This window comes from Carettochelys insculpta, chromosome 2, assembly GCF_033958435.1.
Source record: "Carettochelys insculpta isolate YL-2023 chromosome 2, ASM3395843v1, whole genome shotgun sequence".
Taxonomy (NCBI): domain Eukaryota; kingdom Metazoa; phylum Chordata; order Testudines; family Carettochelyidae; genus Carettochelys; species Carettochelys insculpta.
Window position 1 is genome coordinate 193,291,722 of NC_134138.1, and position 19,023 is coordinate 193,310,744.

Below are 19,023 nucleotides of genomic sequence, written 5' to 3' on the forward strand. Positions count from 1 at the left end.
GTTAACCTTTTTGAGATCTGTAGCTGAAAAACACTGTGAAAGTGCTAAGCCATAGGACTAACACTAGTTTGATAAAAATACCTGGTTTGATGCACATTTTGACTCTGGTCTCAAAATTTCCTCTGACGATTACCAATATTGCCTTTACGCTGTCCCACTAAAAGGAAACGTGTCATTGTACAAGTATCAGAGAGGTAGCCGTGTTAGTCTGTCTCAACAACAACAAGAGGTCCTGTGGCACCTTATAGACTAACAGATATTTTGGAGCGTGAGCTTTTGTGGGCTGATGAAGCAGGTCTTTGCCGATGAAGGCTTATGCTCCAAAATATCTGTTAGTCTATAAGGTGCCGCAGGACTTCTCGTTGTTTATGTCATTGTACATGACTTGTAAATAAAATACAATGGTTATAATGTCGTGTGCTGTGTGTTAATTCTCACCTAGAGCAAGTGATACGTGTGTAGCTGTAGTTATCCAGTCTTCGTGTGACTCAGCATTTCGGTGGGCCCTTGAGGCTTATTTCACAGCCTGCTGAAAAGTGAAGTTGAATGACTTAAAGACTGGTGGTGGACTGACAAGACCGGGAGGGGAGGGTGTGCTGTGCTTTGCAAATAAACACTCAATATGCCATAAAGGATGTTTTTTGGTGTTTTTTGAAGGAGTTGGTTAACTGGCTGTAGTAATTTGTAAAATTGGAAAGTGCTGTAAATACTTTAGTTTTGGGCACACGATTGAGAAGCCTGGTTCATTTTGCTATGGCGCATTTGGCACTGATAACAGACAATATACCACAACCTGTCTTAAGTCACCCAGCTCATGTGGCCTGCAGAAATGAAATGTTTCACAGAAATGACAGTCCAGTGAAGGTAAAGTCACATTGCCCCCATGGTATCTAAGCTCACTTTAGGGTGGTCTCAGAAGACAAGAGACTGACTTGTAAGGATTCTCTGAGCTAATGCCTATCTAATACTGAATCAGATTACACATAGCTATGTGTACACCCACAGCTTCTGGGGACGTAGATGGGAGTTGCAGATGTGAGGCATCTCTGAGAATCAGGCTGCAGGATTTTTAATTGGCCTGTTACTCCATATATATTAGGCCAGATTGGCTGAGAGATCATCTCTCTGCTTGATTGTGATCTCCCACAACAGCTACTTGCCACTGGAACAATGAACTGTCAGCCTCAAGAATGAAACTTGTGTGCAGAAGAGACCTAGTTTTCTAGGTGACTAATTCTCTCGCACAGAGAGGTTGGCATGAACCATGAACCTCAGTGTGGTCAGAGCAAAACACAAAACCCACTACTTTGCCCCAGTCTTGCTGCAATCAGCCTCATTCCTCTCACTTCTCTCCCCATCCAAAAGAATCCACTCCATGCTTGCTGGAGGGAAGAGAAATACCCTTCCTTTATTTACAGTTGATAATTTTGGGAAGCATGCATTTACCATGGGGAGAAGCTGGTAAATTTTAAAAGATTCTTGCGTGAATAACCCACTGATATCCAGCCTACACTCTTTTAGTTGTCACTGTAGTTTCATGTACAAAATCAGTGATTGTATGTGAATAGATGATTCATGTTATCCTTTGGCACTTGTAGAAATGATTGCATATATAGTGTAGATCCTTACTGTTAATACTCAACACGTCTCATTTTGAACATGCAAAAGCTTTCCCTTGTTATTTTGAAAGAGCCAGCATTGCATTGTTTTCCTTTTACTGTGAATGTTTAATATCTATAGATATAGATATACTAGGTACAGATATATCAACTTCTACCAACACTGTAAGTGCTACTGTTTGTTGTGGATTTTCTGCAACATTACTTGAACCCAAATATTCCCCAAAGCCAGCATTTGGCATTACCAATGTACAGTGTACACTGAGCAGGTGGAGATAGTTGTGTAAAATAGACTAAAATTCTTCTACTCTTGTTTAAAAAAACAACAAAACTTGAATCTTTTCAGCCAGTAGAGAAAACTTTGAGAGAGAAGCATGAAATGCTTTTGTCTTCTCAAAAAGAGATCAGAAAACATCATAGATGTGTTAACCTACAGTGTAGTTGTACCTCTTGGACCGATTCAGAAAGGTTCTTACACTCGTGTTTAACTGTAAGCTTGTGCACTGTCTTAATAAAGTCAGTGGACTGATCACATGCTTAAATTCCAGCTTGTGCCGAAGGAGCTTGCTGAATTTGGACCTTACTGTTTCAAAAATAAATGTGGTTTCAGTTATTTTGAAAGTCCTCCTAGATTTTACTTGAGAGACAGATTCTGCTCTGAAGGGTGTCAGATAATAAATTTGGAGTACGTTTTTGGGAATCAATAGTTATGTCAGGTTTATACCAGGGTAACTGAGAGCAGAATTTGGACCATATTGTCTTGTCTTACTTAGCTACTAATTTAACACTGAATTTTATGACCAATGTAAATCTACTTTCCCTGCATTGCAGCTGGGCACAGTAGCAGAGCTTCTTAGTGACCTGTCCCCCTCTGAGCCAATCAGAAGCACTTACCCCTTAACCTTTGTTCAGCTGAAACAGGTAAGGCTTCCTCATGTGATTACTCAGCAATGATTTTGCAAAGCTTGTTAAATGAAATTCAGCCTTGATGTAATTGCACTGACATGAAAGGTCTTAAGCCAGGTCTGAGCTTGATCTTTTAAATCTTGCAGTGTTGCATGTTGCTCGATAGTGGTTCCCAGGTTCCTTGTGTTGCAGTTCCCTCACTATTTGTGACACTATCTGTTGCTATAGCCACTATATTTTCAGAGCCAGGGGTATCCACCTCTGTGAATATGAATGCAGGTACCTTCAGCTTATGTTTGCGGATGCAAATTTTATTTTAGAAGACTGGAAATCTGCAGATATCTGCTTTAGATCTGTGGGAATCTGCATCTGCGCATGTGAATGTGGATATCTGTGGCTCATTTATTTGGATGTGGATGCAAATTTTATATCTAGAGCCTTGCAGATTTGTGGATATCTGCTTTATATCCACAAGTATCCACAGATCTTTTTTCTGGATGCAGATACAAATTTTGTATCCACGCAGGTTTCTACATATTTATGGCATTAGCGCTGAATCTCAGCTGGGGTTTATTCAGATGGTTTTTCTCTCTTCCTTTCCGTTTTTATGTATTTTTGTTATCCCTGCTTTCTATTTTTCAATTTGTCCCCCTCTATCTTCCTCCCTTGCTCTCTACCCCTTGGTTGTCTCTCTCTGAAGCGTTAGGGTTCAACCTTTCAAAGATACCTTCCAACTCGTCCCTCTCTGTTTTCCAGGCATTCCCTATTCTTTTTTTTTTTTTGGTGTAGTTTTTTACCCTCTCTGGTATGTAGCTGGTAATGTGTGAAAATATCTGCCAGCGACAATTCTCTGGATAAACAGGGCGGGGGCGGGAGGAGGTATACAAGGCTGATGTTTGGTGAACATCCTGTTTATTTTTACTTCCTTTCCTCCTCAGAATGTGTGTGGCAACATTTTTGAGAGTAATCATGCAGAACTCACCTGAGTACACACATTCCACCCACCCAGGAGCCTTTCCACCACCAGCTGATTTAGAAAACTGTCCCTTGTCAGAAAAAAAAAAAAAAAAAGGCATGTAGCTCCCATCTTCCTTTTCTTGCCGTGGCTTCCTCCTCCTCTCCCCACATCTTTTGCTCCTTCCCCCTGATTTCTTCTGTGCTCCTCTCCTGGCTGCTCAGCAGCCCCACCTTTTTACTGCATGTTCCCGACTTCCAAATTGCTCCCTGCTGCTGAATAAAATGCAGATTTGGAGCCAGTTGCCTGCCTTTGAAGGAAGCACCCACTAGGAAGCATTTGTAGCGGGTGAGATGGCTAAGTAGCTCCTTGTACATCATCGCAGGACACTGGATAGGTTGGGTTCAAAAACCAGGTCTGAACATTGGGTGGCCTGCTTAGCACACTACTTAGCTGAGCTGAACTATCCCTGTGTTGACTGGGTACACGTAACTTTGTGATGGCATTCAGAGGTAAAATTTCTTGATATCTTAGATGACTGCTTCTTGGAGCAGCTGTTTCTAGAACCCACAAGGGGAAAGGCAGTTCTTGATTTAGTCTTGAGTGGACCTCACAGTCTGGTCCAAGAGGTAAGTATAACTGGACTGCTTGGAAATACTGACCATGATATAATAAAATTTATCATCCTTGAAGTGGGGAAAACACCTCAGCAGCCCACCAGTGTGGCATTTAACTTCAGAAAGGGGAATTACACAAAAATGAGGAGGTTAGTTAAACAGAAATTAAAAGATACTATGTAAAAAGTAAAATTCCTGCAAGCTGCATGGAAACTTGTCAGAAATGTTAGGAAGATCCCCAAACTTGAGCCATTCTTTTTAGGTGACATATCTGAGGAATTGTCCCAGATTGAGGTGGTGTTAGAGGAGATTTTGGAACAAATTGATCAACTTAGTAGTAACAAGTCACCAGGACCAGATGGCATTCACCCAAGAGTTCTGAAAGAGCTGAGATGTGAACTATTTAACTGTGGTTTGTAACTTATCCTTTAAACCAGCTTTTGTACCTAATAACTGAAAGATAACTAATGTGATGCCAATATTTAAGAAGAATTCTAGAGGTGACCCTAGCAGTTAGAGACTGGGAAGTGTAATGTCAGTAACAAGCAAATTAGTTGAAACTATAGTAAAGAATAAAACTGTCAGACTCTTAGATAAATATAATTTGTTAGAGAAAAGTCAACATGGTTTCTGTAAAGGGAAATCATGGCACACTAATCTGCTAGTGTTCATTGAGGGGAGTCAGTTAAGCATGTGGACAAGGGGATCCAGTGGATATAGTGTACTTAGATTTCCAGAAAACCTTTGACAAAGTCCATCACCAAAGGTACTTTAGTAAAGTAAGTTGTCAGCAGGTAAGAGGAAGGTCCTCTCCTGGACTGACAACTTGTTAAAAGATAGGAAACAAAGATAGGAAACAAAGGATAGGAATAAATGGTGAGCTTTCAGAATGGAGAGTGGTGACTAGTGGTGTCCCCCAAGGGTCCATACTGGGACCAATCCTATTCAACCTATTTATAAATGATATGGAGAAAGAGGTGAGGTGGCAAAATATGCAGATGATACTAAACTGCTCAAGATAGTTAAGAACAAAGCAGACTGTGAAGCTCCTCACCAAAAAGATCTCACAAAACTAAGTGGTTAGGAAACAAAATGCTGAATGAAATTGAATGTTGATAAATGTAAAGTAATGCGCATTGGAGAAGATGATCCCAACTATACATACGAAATGATAGGGACTAATTTAGCCATAACCACTTGAGAGATCTTGGAGTCACTGTGGATTGTGGATCTTGGCGTCATTGTGGAAAACATCCACTCAGCGTAGCAGCAGTCAAAAAAAGCAGACAGAATGGTAGGAATCATTAAAAAAGGGATAGTGAATAAGACAGAGCATATCTCCTTGATTCTGTATAAAGCCATGGTGTGCCCGCATCTTGAATGTTGCTTACAGATGTGGTCGCCTCATCTCAAAAAGATACACTGAGGTTGGAAAAGTTTCAGAAAAGAGCAACAGGCGTGATTAGGGTGCCATGAGAAGAAAGATAAAAAAGACTAGGAATTTTCAGCTTAGAAAAGAGGAGACTAAGGTGGGATATGATAGCGCTCTCGGAAAGCGTGACAGGTATGGAAACAGTGAATAAGGAAAAGTTATTTATTTGCTCCCAAAACATAAGAACTAGGAGTCATCACATGAAATTAACGGGTAGAAGGTTTAAAATTAACGAGATGAAGTTTTTCTTCACACAGTGTATGGTAGGACTGCGGAACTCCATACCAGAGGATACTTTGAAGACTACGAGTTTAACAGAGTTCAGTAAATAAAAGCTGGGTAGGGAGGGTGTCCCTGGCCTCTGTTTGACAGAGGCCTGGAATGGATGACAGAAGAGAGATCACTCAATGATTACCCGTTCTGTTCACTTCCTCTGGGGCATTGGTCAGAAGACAGGATACTGTGCTAGATGGACCTTTGGTCTGACCCAGTGTGGCCTTTCTTATGTTGGACTGGGTTAAAAAACCCAGATCTGTTCTGGCAAAACCAAACTACTGGCAGGGAAACTGGATGGATTTGCTTCTCTGGCAGCATTCACCAGAGGGATCCAGCAGCGGGAAAGAGGCTGAGGAGCTGTCATGCTATTCGTGAGTTTCTGAGAGAGCTCAGAGAGCAGGCACTCTAGTTTGGTGCTCAAAAACATTATGAAAAGAAACAGGCGAGTAGTTTAAAAGGCCACTCAATTCCCCTGCTCATGGGGTCATGTTTCAAGCAAGCTGCTGTCCGTGCGTTGCATGTCATCTTCACACACTGCTGGGTTTTGCAGCTGTTATGATCTGTCACCTGCCTTGGTTTATAGGAACCATGAGAGATACATCAGGGAAAAGGATGGCCCAGAGAGGTCACAGCCTCTCTCTCTTTTGTTTTTTCCTATTATCTGTGCAGCCGGTTGAATGCACGTGTGTGTGTGTGTGCATGCATGTGTGTGTGTGTATGAGAGAGAGAGAGAGAGAGACATATGACTGGCTGGAACTGCCGTGTACCCACCTTTTCTTGTCCCAGAGGCTGGGAACCAAGTAAAAATCCAATTGATGTAAGACCACGGTTAAGTTAATGAAGAATTATTTCAGTGTGGTTTTTTCATTTGTTACAGGAACGAATCCAGCTGCTCTGACTTTATTGTCCCCTGATGGCAATATTTCTTATGAAAGTATCCTTAATTTTTGCAGTGGCATAGCAGCTTGTTTTCTGGTACAGGCAGTACCTGCTCCTGTTTTTGGTTGTAGTGTGAAGTTTTTTAACTTGTTACCTAAGCTTTATTTGCATAGTTTTTTCCAGTTATCATTTTTAGATGATCTTATCAGTGGAATCATTTCATGATCATTTACCCTTATTGCAGTGCAGAGGAGGAGAAAGCTTAACCAAGACCATTATCTTTAAGGTTATGTAAATATGCATAGGAAACTTTGTGACATGTACCTTGAATATTAAAGGTTGAAGTCACTTGACAAGATCTTAACCAGGATATCTGAAATCATTTGTGATTATCATTCCAGAGTGTGAAAGTTGAAATTACTCTGCTAATGTGTAGGCAGAAATTCTGGTTACTGGTTTCCATTATGGGACCTCAAGTGTTGCCTCAGAATAATTTGGTTCTCTTTTTCTTTTCCTTCTAGTATTTTGGGTTTGTGCTGTACAGGACTACCCTGCCAAAAAATTACAGTGAGCCAACACCACTCCGTTCACCTTTAAACGGAGTCCATGACCGTGCCTATGTCTCTGTCGACGGGGTAAATATTGACTTTACAGCTACTGATATCCATGTCTGTCAGTTGCCTATTGGGGTGGCTGTGATTAATACAGGTTGAACCTTTCTAATCCACAACTGCCTTGTCTGGAAGACTCCATAATCCAGCATGATTTTAGTTAGTGAGATGGCCGCTTTTCATGGGTGTGGCCAAGTTTTCCGTGGTCCCATAAAGTTTGTTTATAGCCACCAGTCCTGGCTCTCAGTGTTCTGTGCTGTAATTAACCCATAAATGTCTTCTGAGAGTCCAGTAAGAAGTGGAAGTGTTGGTAATGCACCAGAAAATATTGACCTCCCATTGTCTGGCAAGCTCTTTTGTCTGGCACTGGTAAGGTCCCGAGGGTGCCAGACAAGAGAAGTTCAACCTGTAACTATATTATATATTTTTGTTTTCCCCCCATGTACACAAATACAATTTAGATTATTTAATTTTAGGTGAAAGAAAGAAAGGGATCATACCGGTGATGCATTCTGCACTTCTGTAAAGCCTTTAAAACATTCTGATCTGTTCACATCATTTCTAGGATCAGCTTGAAAGTCTTACCCTTAGTAGTCAGACAACTGAAAATTGGTCTAGTTTTCATATGAGTAGAAAAAAGCATATAAGCGGGGCTTGCTTACTACTCGTCTGATACAAACCAGAGGATGATTGATTGACCAGCTCCTGCAGAATGTTTCAATTGATTATTGCAGGAAACTTGAGTCTACCTATTTTCTGGTGACATTGGTTTAACCACAAATTTTAAAAAAATTTCACAGGATGTAGATTTCTCCCCCGCTTTCCTCTTTGAACTGTGTACAGCGCAGCTTTGTTCCTGCTCAATGAGGAGAGAAGTCGTTTTGTAGACTGTCAAAGCCCAGCATTCATTCTTTATTCCAGCATATTGCATTTATATTTAAGGAACTCTGTTTTCTATAAAATACATTGATGATCTGTAGTGAGCAGTGGAGTCCCCTCTTGGCAAAACCAGACTGTTGTTTGGTTTTCTGTTCAGAATCCTGAAGTGTTTTTACAAAAAAAAAAAAAAAAAAGAAGCATCAGAGCTCAGTCTTAGAATGAGTCATATTTTCACCTGTAAAGCATGCAAACCACTTTAGTCATCTGAACAGACCTTGACAACTCGTTGGGTTTTTTAGGAAAGAAATATCTTGCAGTGCTTTGAAAATTCAAAACCAAGAGGTTTAGCTGAACAAAGTGCGCCCCACTTTTGAGGAAGCTCATAGTGTTGAATCATTAAAATAACTGACGCCCTACTTAGCTGAGTATCACACTGACCAATTTAAACCATGGCTGTGAGGGCTGAGTTGAAGAGGGCAGCAGGGGAATATATTCCTCTCTACGAGCAGTAATCCTGTGTCATAGCCTGAGTTTTGTCTGCTGAGCATTGTTGTTTTCTCCTTTTGGTGTTTTGCTTTCAGGTTGCTCAGGGAGTCCTTGAAAGAGGCAAATCATACGTGATAAATATAACTGGGAAGGCCGGAACAAATCTGGATGTGTTAGTAGAAAACATGGGTCGAGTAAACTACGGGAGATACAACAATGATTTTAAGGTAAATCACTAATGATTATGCAATGGAATTGTCAACACACACCAGATATCCACTTTTTCTTCTATTGACAGAAGAAAATTCTAATGCAGTAGTAAGAGCAAAGGGTTTGGGAATATACTAATGTAACTCTAACTCAAAATACAACTAATACTTTTTGTGTGCATCCTGCTCTTACTGAGATCAAAGTGGCATTAAAAGGCAGAGAGATAACCTTTAACTTTTAGTGGCTTGATATCACCCACCGAGGTCTCAAGAGGTATTGTCTTCTAGTGTATTATCTAAGGATGCATGAACTAATTCAGATTAATTAAAATCAACTAAAATGTCATGTAGAACTCAAGCTCACTGGAGTTTGCAAATTCAGGTTTTATATACAAGATTGTAGTTTTTGAAGTCCATATGTGTCCTCGTTCCGTGGCAAGTTCTGCACTCTTGGAGCATTTTTTCAGTGTCCCTGGAGGAATGATATCTCATGCAAATACTTCATCTTGCCAGATTTCCAGTCCAGGCTTGAATCGATGAGATTAAGGGTAGGTTATAAACCTTAGAACTTCTGGGTGCTTAGCCAAAACACATTTCTGAACTATAATTTGTCAGTAGTAATGTCCCAACATTGCATTAATATGAACCAGAGATGGGACAGAGGATTGGGGGGAGGGGTACCATCGTTTGAGCATCAAACTTGGTATTGACCTTTAGACTGGTTACAGATGAGGAGAGAAATACTGACAGGACCTTCTTTTTTTATGTTTGTACTGTACTCAACAGACTTACCATTTTATAGTCTCTGGTCTGGTCTACATTAGGGATCAAATAGGGATCCAGATATGCAATTCCAACCATGCCATTAGCATAGCTAGAACTGACGCATGAGGATCGACTTTGTTCCCTGGTGTAGATCAGGGATCTTTGGGCTTGCGCTGACATCTCTTACTCCACATAGCAGCGTGGAATACCAGGGTTGATGGTCGAGCCCAGAGAGATTGATTTTGCCGTGTCTTCACTGACACAGCAAAATTGATCTCTGGCAGATCAATTGCGGCACGTTGAACCCTCAGTAAGCATAAACATACCTTCAAATGCCAGACACCTCACAGTGCTGTTAAGATTCTGGCAAAGGCTTATAGCCCAATGTAGATCTGAAGGCAAAAGCAAACCACCAGAGAAAGGATAGAGGAAGAAAAGGTGCCACAGCAATGAGATTACATGGTGACTCAACAAAGATGTGTGCAGAAGTAGGAAGTAGTTTTTTTTTTTAAAATACATGAAAATAAATTAAAATAAAAATGCCTGTCTTGACTCTCTTTGTTAGACAGCTCTCTAAATGTGTCAGTCCGAAGCACATCTGAGGCTTGTCAATGTACCACGTAGATGTTGCTTGTTGTCTTCAGTTATCCTGTGCTGTGGATGTTTTTATAGAACCCTGTTGAAGAGTTTGATGTTGTCTTCCAGGATGGCAGTATGCAAATTCTACTAACCTAGATAGGCAATGAAAGAACGATGTGGTAATGGTGGTAATGCAGAGCAGTTGTTTAAGGTGAGCTTGACTTTCAGATAAAAACATCAGAATGGCTGTACTAGGTAAGATCATTCATCCATCTAGTCTGGTATTCAGTGTTCCCACAGTGGCAGGTAGCAGATGATTTAAAGGGGATGAACAGAACAGGGCAATTTATTTATTGATCCAGTCTCAACATCTGACAGTCAGAGGTCTAGGGACACCCAGAGTATAGGGTGTGGCTATGACTGTTTTGGGTAACAGCCTTTGACAGACCTATCTTCCATGAATTTACATACTTCTTTTCAGAACCCAGTTATAATTTGGACCTTCACAACATCCCTGGGCAACAAGTTGCATGGGCTGACTGTATATTGTGAAGAAGTAACCTTATGTTAGTTTTAAACCTGCTGCCTGTGGATTTCACAGGGTGACCCCCTGCTTCTTGTGTGATAGGATGAAGTAAATAACACTTCCTTTTTCATTCTGTCTACGAGTCATAATTTTATAGACCTCTAGAATATCCCCAACTATTTCTTTTATAAGCTGAACATTACCAGTCTTTTTACTCTCTCCTTGTAAGAAACCCATTCCGTACCTCATCGTTTCCATTGCCCTTCTCTGTACGTTTTCCAGTTTTTCAAGATGGGATGATCAGAACTGCATGCAGTAGTCAAGGTGTAGGCGTCACATGGATTTATAAGTGGCATTATGATATTTCTTGTCTTACTGTCTATCACTTTCCTAATGGTTCTTAATGTTTTGTTAGTTTTTTTGGCTGCTGCTGCACATTGAGCAGGAGTTTTCAGATAACTGTCCACAATAAAAAACAGATCTCCTTTCTTAAGTAATAACAGCTAACGTAGACCCTATAATGTTGTATGTGCAGTTGGGATTGTGTTTTCCAATGCGCATTACTTTGTTTTTGTCCACATTGAATTTCACCTGTCATCATGTTGCCCAGTCACCTGGGTTTTGTGAGCCCTTTATAACTCTTCACAGTCTGTTTTAACTATCTTGAGTCATTTTGTATCATCTGCTAGTTTTGCCATCCCGCTGTTTACTCCTTTTCCAGATTGTTATGAATATGTAGAACAGCACTGGCCATGGTAAAGGTACTTGGGGGATCCCACTATTCATTCCTCTTTACTGTGAAAATTGACTGCTTATTCCTACCCCTTGTTTCCTTATTTTTAGCCAGTAACTTGACCTATGGGAGGACTTTCCCTTTTATCCCATGATTACTTACTTTGCTTAAGCACTTTTGCTGATGGACCTTTTGAAAGACTTTCTGAAAGTCCCGTATCAAGAGGGTCATGGCTTATTCACAAGATTGCTGACTGCCTCAGAGAATTCCAACAGATTGGTGAGGCATGATTTCCTTTTACAAAAGCTGTGTTGACTCTTCCCCAGCATACTATGGTCATCTGTGAGTCTGATAATTCTGTTCTTTACTGTAGTTTTAACCAATTTGCCTGACACTGCAGCTGAACTTACTGTCCTGTGATTGCCAGGATCACCTCTGGAGCCTTTTTCAAAAATCAGCATTACTTCAACCTCTGTACCATATGACTGGCAGATGGCGAACATAAGAAATAGGTTATATACCACAGTTAACAGTTCTGCAGTTTCATATATGAGTTCCTTCTGAGCTTCTGGATGAATACCGTCTTCTCATGGTGACTTCCTACTGGTTTAATTTACCATTTTGTTCCTAAACTTCCTCTATTGGCACCTCAATTTGTGACAGTTCCTCAGTTTTTGTCACCTGTAGGGCTTGTCTAAACTAGCTCCCTATTTCGAAGGGAGGCTGGTAAGTAGGGTGTTGGGAGTTGATTAATAACGTACTACGGTGCATAAGCAGCACTTCATTAAGCAAATTCCCCCCCTGCGGCAACTTTGAAGTTTTAAACTTCAAAGTACCGGCTCGCGTCTAGTCATGGCTCACCCACCAGTACTTCGAAGTACCCCAGGCACTGAGAAGTACTGGCGGGTGAGCCACGGCTAGACGCAAGGCGGCACTTCCAAGTTGAAAACTTCTTGTGCACTCTGCAGCACTTCATTAATCAACTCCCAACACCCTGCTTACCATCCTCCCTTCGAAGTAGGGAGCTAGTGTAGACAAGCCCATAAAGAAGGATTTGGCTGTAGGAGTTGGTTTGGTTGTCCTTCTCATCTGCAATGAATACTGATGCACAGAATTCATTTAGTTTCTCCTCAATGGCTCTAAAAAAGGGCTCTAAAGGAGACCCTAGCAATTATAATTTAATTATTTATAATTTATAATTTAATTATTAATTAAAAAGGGCTCTAAAGGAGACCCTAGCAATTATAGACCAGTAAGTCTAACATCAGTACCGGGCAAATTAGTAGAAACAATAGTAAAGAATAAAATTGTCAGACATGTAGAGGAACATGATTTGTTGAGCAAAAGTCAACATGGTTTCTGTAAAGGGAAGTCGTGTCTTACTAATCTATTAGAGTTCTTTGAAGGGGTTAACAAGCATGTGGACAGGGGGGATCCAGTAGACATAGTATATTTAGATTTCCAGAAAGCCTTTGACACGGTCCCTCACCAAAGGCTCTTATGTAAATTAGGTGGTCATGGGATAGGAGGAAAGATCCTTTCATGGATTGGGAACTGGTTAAAAGACAGGAAACAAAGGGTAGGAATAAATGGTAAATTTTCACAATGGAAGGGGGTAACTAGTGGCGTTCCCCAAGGGTCAGTCCTGGGACCAATCTTGTTCAACTTATTCGTCAATGATCTGGAGAAAGGGGTAAGCAGTGAGGTGGCAAAGTTTGCAGATGATACCAAACTGTTCAGGATAGTCAAAACCAAAGCAGACTGTGAAGAACTTCAAAAAGATCTCAGCAAACTGAGTGATGATTGGGCAGCAAAATGGCAAATGAAATTTAATGTAGGTAAGTGTAAGGTAATGCACATTGGAAAAAATAACCCTAATTATACATATAATATGATGGGGGCAAATTTAGCTACAACAGATCAGGAAAGGGATCTTGGAATTATAGTGGATAGTTCTCTGAAAACATCCACGCAGGGTGCAGCGGCAGTCAGTAGAGCAAATAGGATGTTAGGAATTATTAAAAAAGGGCTAGAAAATAAGGCTATCATACTTCCCCTATATAAAACTATGGGACGCCCACATGTTGAGTACTGCGTGCAGATGTGGTCTCCTCACCTCGAAAAAGATATATTGGCGTTAGAAAAGGTTCAGAAAAGGGCAACTAAAATGATTAAGGGTTTGGAACAGGTCCCATATGAGGAGAGGCTAGAGAGACTGGGACTTTTCAGCCTAGAAAAGAGGAGACTGAGGGGCGATATGATAGAGGTATATAAAATCATGAATGGTGTGGAGAAAGTGAACACAGAAAAGTTATTTACTTGTTCCCATAATATAAGAACTAGAGGACACCAAATGAAATTAATGGGTAGCAGGTTCAAAACTAATAAAAGAAAGTTTTTCTTCACACAGCGCACAGTCAACCTGTGGAACTCCTTACCAGAGGACGCTGTGAAGGCCAGGACTCGAACAGAGTTTAAAAAAGAGCTCGATAAATATTTGGAGGTTAGATCCATGGATGGCTATTAGCAAGGGGTAAGGAATGGTACCTAGCCTTTTGTTGAAGGCGGGAGAAGGATGGCAGGAGACAAATCGCTTGATCATTGTCTTTGGTTCACCTCCCCTGGGGCACCAGGCATTGGCTACTGTCAGCAGACAGGATACTGGGCTAGATGGACCTTTGGTCTGACCCAGTATGGCCGTTCTTATGTAATGACCATATATTTCTTGTAGGCCCCCTTAGCACCTCAGTCATCCAGTTGCCCCACTGATGGAAAGGGTTCCTGTTTCTGGTGGCTTAAAAATTGTTAGTTTTTGTGCCATAGTCCACCAGCTTCCACAAGCAATGCACACATGCCCCTGCTCACGGACACATATATTTTACCCAGGCTAGGATTTAAATCTGCGAGGGATTGCAAATACTTTCAAGGATAGGATTATAATTCAAAAGGTCTGGGCACACTGGAGAAATGGTCTGAGGTAAATTGGATGAAATTCAACAAAAGGACAAATGGAAAGTATTCCACTTAGGAAGGAACAATAATTTTCACACATACCACATGGGAAACGACTGTCTTGAACAGTGCATCTTAAACTTTTTGAGACGACAGGACACCAAATAATAATTTGTACAAGGAACACCAATGAAAATTTTCTTCCAAAAAAACCATTATTGTCAGAACAAAAAAAAAACCCCAAACAAACAGCAACATGTACAGCAAAAACAAAATGAAGTAATTTAATCAGGTGTCATAGCAATGAAGAAGTAACATTGTATCTGGTTTTGATAACGGAAAATATATAGATGCACCACATCACAGCTAGTTCCTATGCCACTGTAGCACTCCTGCGAGTTGTTTACAGAGCACCAGAGCTCTGCAGAATGCAGTTAAGAAACACTGGTCTGGAAAGTAGTAACTGCAGAGAGGGATCTGGGGCTTGTAAACCATAAGCTAAATATGAAGCAATAGTGTAATAGGGGTGGAAAAAAAGGAAACCTCATTCTGGGATGCATTAATATGAGTGCAGTAAGCAAGATACAAGTAGTTCCTCCACTCTACTCTGCGCGGATTAGGCCTCAGTTGAAGTGTTTTGTCCAGTTCTTGGTGCCGTATTTTAGGAAAGATGTGGACAAATTGGAGGAGATCCAGAAAACAACAACAAAAATGATGAAAGGTCTAGAAAACATGACCTATGAGGGAAGATTGAAAGAACTGGGTTTGTTTATTCATGAAAAGAGAACACAGAGAAGGGACATGACATAACAGCTTTCACGTACTTATAAGGATAGTCTCACCTAATAAATTATTTTGCTAGTCTTTAAAGTGCTACTTGACTGCTTTTTGTTGTAAAAGGAGGAGTGAGAGAAAAATATTCTCCTTAACCTCTGATGGTAGAACAAGAACCAGTGGGCTTACACTGCAGCAAGGGAGGTTTAGGTTGAACATTAGGAAAAGGTTTTCTATCTGCCAGGGTGGTTAAGTACTGGAATAAATTGCCTAGGAAGTTGTGGACTCTCCATAATTGGAGATTTTACACAACCACCTGTCAGGGATGGTCTGAATGATTCTTGTTCCTGCTGCGAGTGTAAGGGATTGGACTTGATCACCTCTTGAGGTTTCTTTCAGTTGTACGAGTCTATGATTCTAAGAAAACAAAACAGTGTTTAGGCAGTGAATTATGGAGGTTCCATAGCTGATTTTGACTTTTTTCCCCACAAAAAATCAGAGATTCAGTGTTTAAATGTTAGCAATGAAAACAGTTCAGTAGAGAAGTACAATATGGAAAGAAACCTGGGAGTGCACCCAAGGCTGCAGAAAAGTGAGATTCTCGCATACAGAAAATATTAGGATTTTCCAGACGCCAATGGGCATGTATAATGCTGTTTCTTGCAGAGGGGACTCTCTTCTGTAACAAGTGCCAGGGTTATGTGGTAATTATACAATATCATTAGAGAAACTAGGGGAAATTAACAGAAAGGGTTTTTTTTTTTAAATATTTTGTCTTCAAAGCTAAACTTGAGGGAGCTGTGCTGCCAAGCTTGCAGAAAGGCTTGCTTTTTAAAAAAGCAAATAAGGTACTGTTTGTTTCCTTTTTTATGAAAATCTAACAATGTGAAATGGAATTGAGTATCTAGATTTTGGGGAAGTAGCTCAAAGTATCTCTGGTGTTTTGCATTTGCCGATCTATTTCTTGTTATTGAAGGAAACAAAGGAAGGAAGCAGATCTAATGTGGTTGTATGTGCCTCCTACAGCTTGTGCCGTACTTACCTGGAAAAATTGCTTCTCTATTTTCATGCATGTAGAAAGGTGCTGATAAAGCCAGAATGTTCATTAGGAGCTGCAGATGCTTGGCATCATTTGAAAATCTTTATTTATGTGCCTAATTGTGGCTATAGGCAAGCAAGTTTAGAAAATCTGGCCAAAGATGTACTGCCTGATTTGAATTCAGAGTGTTAGACTAAGGGCTTGTCATCATGGGAAAGCCATACCAGTATAATCCCCTGTGTGGACACTCTTGTCCTGGCATAAGAGAGGCTTTGTTCAATTTAGCTTATGTCACTTGGGAAGGGGTTTAAACTATGCTGAAAGACCATTTTTATTCTGGAATAGTGTGTCTAGGTGAGGAATTATGCTGGTATAACTGGTAACTATGTCAGTTTAAATTCAGTCAATGGGGAGATTTTATTGGAGTGACCTAAGTGTAAAATACAGTAATAGAAACTGTTGTAATAACTTCTGTGAGTTGGGTGGGATTTAATTTCTGTAAGCTAACTTCTAAATTTACCTTCGATGTATGAAATATGTCCTTATTTAGGTCCAGTTTAGCATGATAACTAATAATATGCTTCACATTAAATACATTAGTCTCTCAGACTGCTATGCTTAAAGTACTTGGCTGGCTCAGAGCTTCCATGTGAGCCTTGAAGACATGACTTTGTGATACTTTGTATGAGCTATAGTCATTCTATAGGAAGCAAATAATGCTATCTCTATTACTATGTAGAGTGACACAGTGTTCCCAGCTCTTGTGATTTCCTTAACACATGAGTTCCTGCTATCTCATGATTGTGAAAATTGCAGCTTTATTTTAACACTAGGTTTTCTAGCCTCCACGGTTTCAGAGAAGACCTTCAAAATGTGAGTCACATGTATCCTAAAGGCTCAAAACCCCCCCAAAAAACATAAAAATGAGTTCCTTTAGGAGGGGTTTTATTTTGCTTTTGCTTTTTTAAAATTGACCCTTCATTTGTGTGATCCGACGCATGAATTTTGAACTCTTGGGCTTAGCAACTTGTATTTTGTGTTCAGGACATTACGATTAAAGTAATTGTAATGAGATGAGACTGTTGATTTGGTTAATGCCTTTAATCTCTTTGCAGGGTCTAGTGTCAAATTTGTCTCTTGGCCAAGTTACACTTGTTGACTGGAAGATCTACCCACTAGACATAGACAGCGTGGTGGGTCGTGGCCTAAATAGCAGAGGTGAAGAATCAAAAACAGCTGCCAGTAATCCTTCAAGATATGCAGCGCCTGCTTTTTACATTGGCAGATTTTCTATTCCCAGTGGAATTCCTGATTTACCCCAAGACACCTACATTAAATTTCCTGGCTGGACAAAGGTAGGTTTCTTTTTCTAAGATGATTACCCAGAAACCTGAATCTGATTCTAAAGGTACCTTATAATTGCTATTAAAAGTCAAGAACTGCCCACTATTAAGGGTGGCGATACAAGTAACAGGTATGTGATCGTTTTAAACAGTCACTTATATCAAATGATATTAGTGATGTTGAGATATTGTAAGTAATTGGCCTGTGGATCATACATTTTTAACTGAATCTTCGATAAATCTGGGGATAGCAAACTAAAGTGATGGAAGCTTATATTAAGTAGTCATTCAGTGATGCTGGCTAAGTCAACGATCTACCATGTGATTATGCAGCTGCTATTGATGCAGTAAGTAGGCCGCAAAGATATGTGTGGTCAGACTTATTTGGAATACTGCATTTGGTGTTGGTCTTTATTTCTTGATGGGTGGAGAGAGAGCCACCCTCTGGACAAGGGAAGTGAATACATGCTTTTTAAGAATCCTTGTTCTGGAGAAAGCGAGGTACTGGAAGTTGGCTTCTTTCAGCAAGAGTGGAGCCTGGCTGGCTGAGCAGAGGTAATTAAGGACGTAATTGCTGCAGTGGCGCTAGAAAAACTCTTCATGCAGATGATCTGAGAAAATAAGCCAGTGTCTTGGGAAGGAGATTTTAGTTGTTTAAACAAAATTAAAATAAAAATTGCTGTTAACAATGTGCACACTTCTGACAGAAGATGAGACTTGCTAACGCAGAGGAAGGGTCCAGCAGGAACAGTCTTGACCTAACTTGTACCAAGCATGCCTAAAATGATTCTAAAAATCTGTTGTCCCACCCTCACTACACACAAAAAAGTCCTGTTGGAATGCAAAACTTCCTCATCGTGTATTCACAACTGGGCATTGGCATGGCTTCCAGTTCAGAGCCACGCTGCTCCCCCTGCATCAGGTGGATGATTGCAGCAGCCAATTTGCTTGATAAGACATGGGCCAACCCAAGCTTGCCTTTGTTCAATGACCTTTTCTCCTCACCAGCCACACCTCTTTCATCACAACACTGCTGCAGTCGGTCTTGGCTGCCACACCAGGATGTGAGAGTGGAGTCTGTGTGGGGGGAAAACTGGTGCTTAACACCAGCCACGAATCATTTCCTCATCTCAGACTCTGCTGCTTGTCTTTCCAGCTTTGACCTACCATTGTATTCGTGGATCCTTCTTAGCAGATTCCAGCCTGGGCCAGCCCTCTGTGCAGCCAACCAGTGCCACTGGGGTCTTTGAGAGAGTCCATGCTGCATCTGTGGCACCGTGCAAACCAGATACATGATGTCAGGGAGTACCTGCTAACTTAATTCAGCAGGGAGCTCTAAAAGCACCACTTGGCTGCTAAGAACACTATTGCTTGTCTTAGCAAATACGCAAATGATAAATAAATAAATGGGCGCGGTTAGACCTGAGTGGCTGGGCTTCCAAC

At 40.7% G+C, this 19,023-nt stretch overlaps 1 protein-coding gene across 2 annotated transcripts in view; it reads left to right on the forward strand.

The window, feature by feature from the left end:
• Window positions 1-19,023, forward strand: part of GLB1 (galactosidase beta 1) — a 152,213-nt gene that overhangs the window by 49,035 nt on the left and 84,155 nt on the right. For both annotated transcript variants that reach the window (XM_074988215.1, XM_074988214.1), the window contains exons 12-15: window positions 2,451-2,540; window positions 7,206-7,319; window positions 8,756-8,887; window positions 17,353-17,592. In XM_074988215.1, coding sequence (XP_074844316.1) covers window positions 2,451-2,540; window positions 7,206-7,319; window positions 8,756-8,887; window positions 17,353-17,592 — 576 coding nt within the window. The remainder of the gene's footprint in view (window positions 1-2,450; window positions 2,541-7,205; window positions 7,320-8,755; window positions 8,888-17,352; window positions 17,593-19,023) is intronic.